The sequence below is a fragment of the Urtica dioica genome, chromosome 1 (assembly GCF_054948205.1).
Source record: "Urtica dioica subsp. dioica isolate 48M chromosome 1, U.dioica_male_clone48M_v1_H2, whole genome shotgun sequence".
Lineage (NCBI taxonomy): Eukaryota > Viridiplantae > Streptophyta > Magnoliopsida > Rosales > Urticaceae > Urtica > Urtica dioica.
Window position 1 is genome coordinate 10,713,572 of NC_142756.1, and position 9,426 is coordinate 10,722,997.

The window sequence follows — 9,426 nt, forward strand, 5'->3', positions numbered from 1 at the left end:
AAAAAATTTCATTTTTACCATGAATTTTTTTAATTATAGCCCCCTAAATTTTTTTATTTACATTTTTTGCCCATTTTTAAAAAGTTTTACATTTTTATCCTAAAAAATTTACACTTTTGACCCATTTTTTTAAAAAAAATTTCATTTTTACCATGATTTTTTTAATTAGCCCCCCTAAATTTTTTATTTACATCTTTTGCCCATTTTTAAAAAGTTTTACATTTTTACCCTAAAAAATTTACACTTTTGACCTATTTTTTTAAAAAATTTTCATTTTTACCATGATTTTTTTTAATTAGCCCCCCTTAAATTTTTTTATTTACATTTTTTGCTCATTTTTAAAAAGTTTTACATTTTTACCCTAGACAAATGTGATCCCCTCATAGACAAATGTGGAGAGATTCTCATTTTCCATTTTATTTTCGAAGGAAAATGAAATCCTCATTTTAGTTATACAATTTCCCTCGTATTTTCCATCATATTTTTTTTCTATCATCTTTTCCTCGATCCAAACAACCTAAGTAAAATAGGAGGTATTTCCATTTTCCTTTCTCTCCTATTTTCCGGGTTCCAAACTGAGCCTTATTCTTGTGTAATTTCCCTGCTCTAAAGTAAACCATTTTTCAACCTTATGCGTAGACTTAGAGGCAAGAATTTAGCCCATTCACTTTAAAAATAAAATCGGATTTCTTTTAACGAAATTTGTGATTATTGACTTTGGTGGAAACCACGTCAACAAGTCCTAATGCACGCCCATGCGCCAAGCCACTCGCACCTTGGGTCACATATCTTGTGCATGTATCTTCCCTGGATTGTCAAGTTTAAATTTGTTATATTTATTTCTCCATATTTTTTGTTGTATTTTGGATGAGTTGGCTCACGTATTGGAAACCATGAGATTTTGTTGGAAATCATCGAACAATATAAAAAATCAAAAAATTTGTCATATTTTTTTTATTTAATCGAAATCCATTAATTTTTTTATGAGGAATCTGGTAAATTTTTCCGTGTTTTCAATAGCTTTCAACGTGTGTAAAAAATCGTTCAAAACACTAAAACATCAAAAATCACTTTTTAGTTGGGAAAATTGATTATTCAATTTTAAGAAGAAGGAAGAGAGACAAAGAGTGAACCATGAAAAAGATTGAGAGTGTAATTGGAATCCGGATCGTCTTTCCATTTTCTATGTCTCTCTTCGTGTTCCTCCAATAAAAATAAACCGTGTCATCACTTCATATAATTATTTATTTATTTTTATTAAAAAATAAATAAATTGGCTTAAGAGATTTGTTAATAACTAGCCTATAGTTAGAGGGGATATTAAAATAGTAGCCAATCTATTAGTTTATTTAGCTAAATAGCCAATATTACACGCAGTACCAAAAATACCATTTTCTCAACCCAAACCCTAACCAGCCAGCCTCTGATCCTCAATATCAGCCTCCTCAGATCACAGCACCGGATGGAGGCGGAGGCGGCGGAGGAGGAGGAAAACGACCAGAGCCGCTACCGGAGGCCTCGCCGTGCCTCTCTCGGAGAACGGCGGCGATCTTGGCGCGAGCCTCGGAGATCGCGTCCCTCCTCTCCCGGAGCCCCTCCGCGTCGAGCCCATCCAGCGGGAAGTTCCACCAGTCGAGAACCTCGTCGTCGTCGCCGCCGTCGGAGATAAAAAAACAGCCAGCAGCGAAGAAGAACAAGTTCCAATCCGAATCCGAATCACCGTCCATCGCCGATTCATTCGACGCAGAAGATGAGCGGTCCGGGGAAGAAAGTGGTCGAAATGACCTTCAAGGCCTCGAAGAACATCGATTGGGACGGCATGGCCAGGCTTCTCATCTCCGACGAGGCTCGCAGAGAGTTCGCTAACCTCCGACGTGCCTTCGACGAGGTCAACACCGCTCTCGAGACCAAGTTCAGCCTGGTTTGTTCCATTCGAACCCTATCCTTTCTATTACTATTCGATTGCGTTTTTTCTTGCTAGGGCTCTGGTGGAATTGCGTCTCTTTCATCAAAATTCAATCCTGTTAGGGTTAAATTGCACAATAAGGGAACAATGCATCAAACTGAAAGTCGCAATTGCGATCCTAATTTTTAATTACAAGAATTTGTTGCAGGAACCTGAACCGATTGATTGGGAGTACTATAGGAAAGGAATTGGATCTCGCTTGGTAGACCAATACAAGGAAGCATTTGACAGTATGTTGACACAGGGACTCTTAAATTCCTAATCATAATAATATATGATATCATTGTATCTTATTCTATTGTCTCTGTAAGTCTTATAGGTGTTATATGTCTACACTTTAAATGATGAAAACACAAAAAGAAACTTCTTGTGCTTTACATTTGTTAGCGTTTGATAACAAATTAAGCAAATAACACAAAATTTACTATTGTTATGGTAAATTAGGATATTTTTTTTATCGCTGATGAACAAACAAATGGGTGATTAACTAGAAAATGTTATGGTTAATCGTATTTACTATTGTTCTTGTTACGGTAAATAAGATTTACTATTGTTTTTGTTACGATAAATAAGATTTACTATTATATTTACCATAGAAACGAATGATTTACTCAATGGTTAATATGATTTTCGATTGTTCACGAAAATAATTAGTAAATCGTATTTACTGTTAGATTAACTAGTCATATTTACCATAGAAACGAATGATTTACTCAATGGTTAATATGATTTACTGTCGGGTTGTTAGTCCTCGATTGTTCACGGAAATAATTAGTAAATCGTATTTACTGTTAGATTAACTAGTCCTCATCTCTGATAATTTTTCTGTTAGATTAACTACAAAATGTACGGTAAATAAAATTTACTTTTATTCTTGTTACGGTAAATAATATTTACTGTTGTTCTTATTACGGTAAATAAAATTTATTGTTTTCTTGTTATGATAAATAAGATTTACTATTGTTCTTGTTACGGTAAATAAGATTTACTATTATTCTTGTTACGACAGATAAGATTTAATGTAGTTTTTGTTATTGTTAATTAGATTTACTAATTTTTTTTTGTTATGGATGATATTATTTACTATGATAGTTAATAATATTAACCTAAGGGTATAATTGGAATATTAGAATGTTGTCATGATAAATTGACTATTTTCCTAAATATGTTAATAGTTTGGCTATAATTTTAAAGTAGGGGTGTCATTTTGGTTACTTTTTTAGCCGACCCTATTTTTATTAGAGGGTTACGAAGAGAGACAGAAAAAAATGGACAGAAAATATGGATTCGTGTAATTGGATGTGAGAAAAAGGAAAAAACAAATGTAAAGTACTAGAGTCAATAGGTATTCACGTCTAAAAAATACGTATATATGTTTATTATTGTAATTGAAACATTACTCAATTTAATTTGAATCTTGATACATTAGTTAGCCTAGGTGACAAAAAATTATATCATATTATCATTATTATTATTTTTTTTATAAATAAAACTGTACAATAAATAAATATTAAAAATAACCCGAAATATAAAAAATTTAAAAATATATTTAAACATCAAGAAAAATTATTTTTTACAATTTTAAAGGTACTATTTCTCAATAAAAAAATTAAAACACGCTATTTTCGTTAAAAAAAACGAGAATTGTCACCGAATAAGTCACTTAAAACGTGTGAATTTCATTTTAACCAATGTTTCATATTTTTAATATAAAAAATAGCCATCGTACTGATGTGACAAGTTCTTTATACCCTTATCAGCCTTATTTTTATTAGTTAATAAAATAAAAATTTCGAAATTAAAAATAACCAATTTATTAGTAAAATCTCCCTCATTAATAGGAACTTACGCTCTCTATCCTATCTCTCTCATTTTTTTTCTCGAATTTCTCCCTCTCTCTCTCTCTCTCGCTCTCTCTCATTTTTCAGTATACAAGTGTTGATGATTTTAGTCAAATTCCGTTGTTTCGGCCTCCAAAACGGTGTTTTCTCGTTTTTATCCAATTTTGAAAAATTAGGGCTTGATTTCTTTGTTTTGTTGTTGTTGTTTTTTTTTTTTTTTTTTTTTTTTGTGGATTGCTTGATGTACAATCGTAACAGAAGAACGAGGTTATGGTTTGAAGATCGGCGCGAAGATAAACAACAATGATTCTAATTTTTTGCTTCTAAATTTTGTTCAATTAATATTTGGTAATAACTGTTAATATAGGTAACTGGATTTATGATTTTCTGTCTTTGTTTTCAAACTACGCAGTTAATAATTGTTATTATCTGTTATTGAGTTTTTAGGTTTACGTTTTTCAATTTTTTTTTTTTTTTTTTTTTTTTTTTTTTTTTTTTTTTTTTAAATATGCAGCTAATATTTGTTAATAATAACTGCTAATAATTTGGTGTTTTCATCTTCTTTCATGGGAATTTTTTTGTCCTTCTCAATTTGATTTTTTTTTGTTTTGTGTTAATGAAGAGTGACGATTTTTTTGTTTAATTTTTTTTTTTTTTGTTAATTATGATGATTTTAAATAAAATGGTTACTAAATTTGTGGGATCCTAATTATATACTTAAAAAAAAAATTATAAAAATAAATAATTAATAATAAAACTTTAACTGGGCCGAGAACAAGAAATTGGTGTTGGGTTTCTTCGAATGAATGAAGTAAGCGAGGGACTTGCATTTAAACAGAGTCACTCTCTCTCGCGCAGCTGCAAATTCTTTCTTCTCCAAACGTCCTTCAATGGAGGATTTCACCGAGCGACACCGTTTCTCACCCCTTCTCCGCTGGAATCCCCACGTCGAAAGCTATCTATCCAAAGCCTACGGACCTCAGCATTTCGCCCGCATCTCTGACGCACTAGCGTGAGTCTTTGGATTTTCCTTTGCTCTCCGAAAAAGTGAGAAAAAAAACGAGATAAATAACTTTAATTTTTCAATCTTTTTAGTCTATAAAGCTTAGACGATCAATTTTCACCCCGAAAAAAAAAATGGAAGTTTGTTGCGTTCGTTAAGAACTGTATTTTTGTGCAGCTTTCGTGAGCTCAGTTATACTTGAAAGTTAAATCAGTATCGTAATATTTGTTTTTGGTTCCGATCAGACGGCCATCTTGCTACTCTTGCATACGCGTGAACACTGTCAAATCCTCCACCGAGGCCGTGATCGAGAAGTTGTCGGAGATTCTGAAGAGAAACGATGAAGGCAATGAGTGTGAGATTTCGAGGTGCGAGATTCCGGGATTGGACTACGTTCTGTTTGTGAAGGGGTCGGGACCGCATTCGATCGATTACGCCTCTGCAGATGGTAAACCTCCCAAAGAGGTGATCGTGAGTCGGAAGTGCGCCGAGGCCGTTCTTCGCGGTGCTCAGGTTATTATTGCCTTCTCTCTCTCTTCAAACGTTAGATCAATCCATGATTTAGTAATTTTGTGTACTTTAGTAACTGTTGATTGTTTATTAAATAAATTTGTAGTCAAATTTCCGAGCGGATTTCTGTCCAGCAATCAACATTTCCATCAGGAGACACCTTGATTTTTTTTCCTTCAGATTTTTCTGTAATTTTTTGTTGGCATTTCCATCGATAATCCACATTTCTGTAAAATCGAACCATCGGCAATTGGAAAATTCATAGTTGGTTTTAATTATCAGCCTATTATCTAACCTTTCGTATACATGCATATGGAGATGTAATGAGCCCTAGGAAATATATAATCTCTCTTTATTGTGTGTGTAAAAGGGTTGTTTAATTTCGAATCTTAGGTCTATGTTCCCGGAGTATTGGCTTGCAGCGCTCACGTTGAGAAAGGCGATACGGTTGCGGTTTCGGTTGCCATTGAGAAGCCTACTGAAGATGGTGGATGGTCCACTGGCATTACACGCGGGATCGTCTTGCAGGGTTTGGAGACTGGTAAGCTTGCATACAAAATTCACGGGGATTGAATCGTTCTCATCTGAATGCGAATGAATTCTTATTTAACTAGATTTATTGCCTTCATTATGAATACAGACCCTCATTACTTTGAACGGAGAGGACTTTATATTGGACAAGGCAAAGCAATGCTGTCGAGGGCCGGAATCTTTAGAGTATTACACGGAATCGCTGTGGATATGTGTGATCGAGTATTTAGACTACCTTCGTTTCACGGTACTCCTCTTTGCTTCAGTGAATATTCTCCATATGGTGAAGATAGTTTATGATTCCTTCATTGCTTGATTGAATTTTTCCTTTCTAGTTCCCTAACTACTGATTGCAGCTCGTGGTTAAATGTTAATTTGGGACCTGATAGAACAGTGGCCAAGAAGCACACAACTTAAACCGTTGTAATGGGTAACACAACGTTAGGAGTGACGTTAATTGTTTAATCATTAGAAAAATAATTCAACAGTCGATAAATTCCCATCCTTTACTACGCTGTTTGAATTAAGCTTGTATGGTTATCTGTATGATATGATTTGCATCAATTTGGTGTATGGAGACCTGATAGTTTTATATAAATATCTTTTACTGATTTGTTTTGTTTCCGTTACTCATGTATTTGGCTGATTGAATTTAAATTTTTCTTGAATGATGTTTAAATAACTCCTGTTTTTTGGTCCAGATGTTCTCGAGGGTGAAATATTTCTTCAAAATCTTCCAAGCATTGTCACTGCTCATGCGCTAGGTGGCTGTTACTCATTATATATCATACAGATTCCATTACAATTTAGACGATCAATCCTAGATATTTCGCTGCAACTTTTTTCTTTCTTCGAAGTAATTTCAAAATTTTTTTTTGTAAGTAATTTATTTATGTTTCTGATGCTCTAGATCCCAAAAGTGGAGAGCGAATACTAGACATGTGTGCAGCCCCTGGAGGGAAAACAACTGCTATCGCAATTCTCATGAAAGATAAAGGAGAAATCATTGCTTGTGATAGATCTCACAATAAGGTAATACTTTCGAGCCTGTTCAAAGTAAATATAAGAAGATTATGAAAGTTTAGTCACTGCCTATGTTTTTTTTTCATTGCTTATAATCAACCGAGATATTTAAATTCCCTAATGGATGTCAAGATATAGTGTGTCATGTAAACACAAAATTTGTTCCTTAAGATGTAAGGGTTTAAATTTCTTGCTTCCGAAGATTCTGATCTTGTCTGGTTTATATTCGACATACTTTCAGGTGAAGGATATTCAGAAGCTTGCAGCAGAAATGGGCTTGAATTGTATTACGGCATATAAGTTGGATGCCCTAAAAGCTGTCCGTCGAAGCAATGGATGTGAGGAAATGACTAACCTAGATTGCATAAAGGATAATATCGATGTAACAACACAAAAAGCGAACATAATGATGTCACAGGAGTTGGAAAGTGTGCCAATTGTTCCAGCGGGAGTGATTCCTGACACGGCTTCGAAGAACGGTGGTAGGTGAATTTTATTTTCGATTTATATTTTTAATTATTTCTTAAACTTCAATTCCAGCTCTAATCAATTCAAAACAGTAGAATCTCATAATCTCTTGAAATTCAAACTCTAATAAACTTAATGTTTTAGTTAGCAATCAAAACGCGAATGACAGATCTTACATTAGCAAAGCTGAAATCAGGAAGAATTTACGAAGAATGCGAAATGGGCCCGGAAGAAATCAATGCACGGGCGGTAAGGTAGATAATTCAAAAGGCTTTGCTCCTGAGAGCTTTGACCGTGTCCTTCTCGACGGTCCTTGTTCTGCCTTGGGTTTGAGACCTCGCCTCTTCTCTGGTGAGGTAATGATATATGCTCCATTGCTTTCTTGGTTTTGGATATTTTACTTTCCTTAGCAGACTTTCTTATTTTGATATTTTATTGCTAAAATGAAAATGGCAATCTGTTTCTTCACAGGGTACACTCGAGTCCTTGAGAAGCCATGCCAAGTATCAAAGGAAAATGTTTGATCAAGCTGTTCAGTTAGTTCGGCCCGGTGGAGTTCTTGTATATTCCACGTTAGTACATTCTTGTATTTGATATTCTGATGTGTCGATAATTGAAGTTGCATCAGTGATATAAGGACATTTTTCGTGGGATATTTAGTTGTAATCATGATAATACCCATTCGTTTGCCTGGATGATTTGGGGAAAAAAAAATATGAGTATGTGAATGATATGGCTGTCTGATTTTTAATCCATTTCCAAGTCAAATTTCTGCATATGTTGTTCATGCAATGTAGCTGTTTAATATATTTTGAAAACCTAGTTTATTCCCTCGTTTATTATTTTTTATTGGGTTGATTGAATTACTTTTGACCGAATCAATTGTGCAAAAATCTTTCCATCTTGCTAGGTGTACAATCAATCCTGGTGAGAATGAAGCATTAGTTCGATACGCTTTGGATACGTATAAGTTCCTCTCGCTGGCACCGCAGGTTAGACATAATGTTACATACGAGGTTTGCAGATTTATCAGTCTCTAAGTCATAATTTTCATTTTCATTATAGTTTATAAGTTAGATACAAGTCCAAAAGAAGTGTAGTTGATCAGTCGAATACATTATATATCAGATATATTTTGTTGTTGTCTAATTTTTGGTAACATTGAACTAAAATTCTAAAATTACACCAGAATCCCAAAATAGGAGGACCTGGTCTTGTTGGCCACTTCGAATATCTTGATGGGTATACCGAGTAAGTTTCTCTCGGCTGTATATCTTGTTATGTTACTAAAGTATATAGTACTGTTTTCGTTTTCCTTTCTAATCAATAAAATCCTAGTTCTCTCTTTTCATTTTAAGAGTTAATTGCTTGTCGATCAATTATTGCTGGCCCTCGGGTTAAAACCTTTTGAACTTCTATGTCATGTTTTTATTAATCTAAACTTGCAGAGAGTGGCTAAGACCTGGGGAGGAAGAACTTGTTCAAAGATTTGATCCATCTACGCCCCTCGATACCATCGGATTTTTCATAGCCAAGTTTAGGGTCGGTACGAGAGAAACCTAACTTAGAATATTATTCAAAGAGATTTTATAATAGGCTATAGTATAAACTTATCATGTATTATTTATGGTCTCGCCTTCTCGTAATAATTTTTGAATATGCATTTTTCATGTTTTGTTTGTTTTTGTTTTTGTTTTTGTTTTTTGGACTCTAAAAAATTTAGCATTTTTATTTTGCAACTATTTAGCTTCCAAATATTGTTACCATCCATACTGGATGTTACTGAAGTATGCTACAGTGGGGACTCAACTTTACAAATAATTATGGTGAAGGTAGTTGGGTTATATTTTTAATTTTTTTCCCCTCAGAGACAGTGTTACTCACAATTTTTTTTTAATGTTACAATAACTTGTTTAATGTTTGTAACAATATGAAATGGTCTCGAGATATAATTTTTTAGTGTTACTCGTATGTCTATATATAAAGAAAGTTTAAGCATTTTTTATATATGTTACATTGAATCAATTATTTTGGGTTGCTAACAACTTTTCTCAATTTATTTTATTTTAGGGTCAAGCGGCTAT

At 33.7% G+C, this 9,426-nt stretch overlaps 1 protein-coding gene and 1 pseudogene across 4 annotated transcripts; both read left to right on the plus strand.

The window, feature by feature from the left end:
* Nucleotides 1–1,680: 1,680 nt before the first annotated feature.
* LOC149407161 (ATP synthase subunit d, mitochondrial pseudogene) lies at nt 1,681–2,228 on the plus strand (annotated as a pseudogene). Its single transcript, XR_016300083.1, has 2 exons — nt 1,681–1,921; nt 2,115–2,228. The product of XR_016300083.1 is annotated as an ATP synthase subunit d, mitochondrial pseudogene (transcript).
* A 2,363-nt stretch (nt 2,229–4,591) lies between these two features.
* Nucleotides 4,592–9,081, plus strand: LOC149407162 (NOL1/NOP2/sun family protein). Of its 3 annotated transcripts, none has more exons than XM_089611607.1 (12): nt 4,592–4,819; nt 5,056–5,323; nt 5,714–5,861; nt 5,961–6,098; nt 6,553–6,615; nt 6,762–6,883; nt 7,116–7,356; nt 7,529–7,698; nt 7,814–7,914; nt 8,253–8,358; nt 8,532–8,593; nt 8,791–9,081. In XM_089611607.1, the coding sequence occupies exons 1-12, from the start codon at nt 4,698–4,700 to the stop codon at nt 8,903–8,905; spliced, it is 1,656 nt and encodes a 551-aa protein (XP_089467733.1). In that variant the 5' UTR covers nt 4,592–4,697; the 3' UTR covers nt 8,906–9,081. The 3 variants fall into 3 exon arrangements, with proteins under 3 accessions (XP_089467733.1, XP_089467717.1, XP_089467725.1); XM_089611591.1 differs by having other exon boundaries at nt 4,594–4,819; nt 7,487–7,698; XM_089611599.1 differs by having other exon boundaries at nt 4,596–4,819; nt 7,487–7,698; nt 8,253–8,334.
* Nucleotides 9,082–9,426: the final 345 nt, after the last annotated feature.

What these genes read in the sequence shown, in the direction of transcription:
- LOC149407162 (XM_089611591.1), top strand. Translation starts at nt 4,698, where the DNA reads ATGGAGGATTTCACCGAGCGACACCGTTTCTCACCCCTTCTCCGCTGG. An exon ending in TGTCACTGCTCATGCGCTAG is followed by an intron (nt 6,616 to 6,761) that starts GTGGCTGTTACT and finishes CTGATGCTCTAG; the next exon opens with ATCCCAAAAGTGGAGAGCGA. An exon ending in GACATAATGTTACATACGAG is followed by an intron (nt 8,359 to 8,531) that starts GTTTGCAGATTT and finishes AAATTACACCAG; the next exon opens with AATCCCAAAATAGGAGGACC.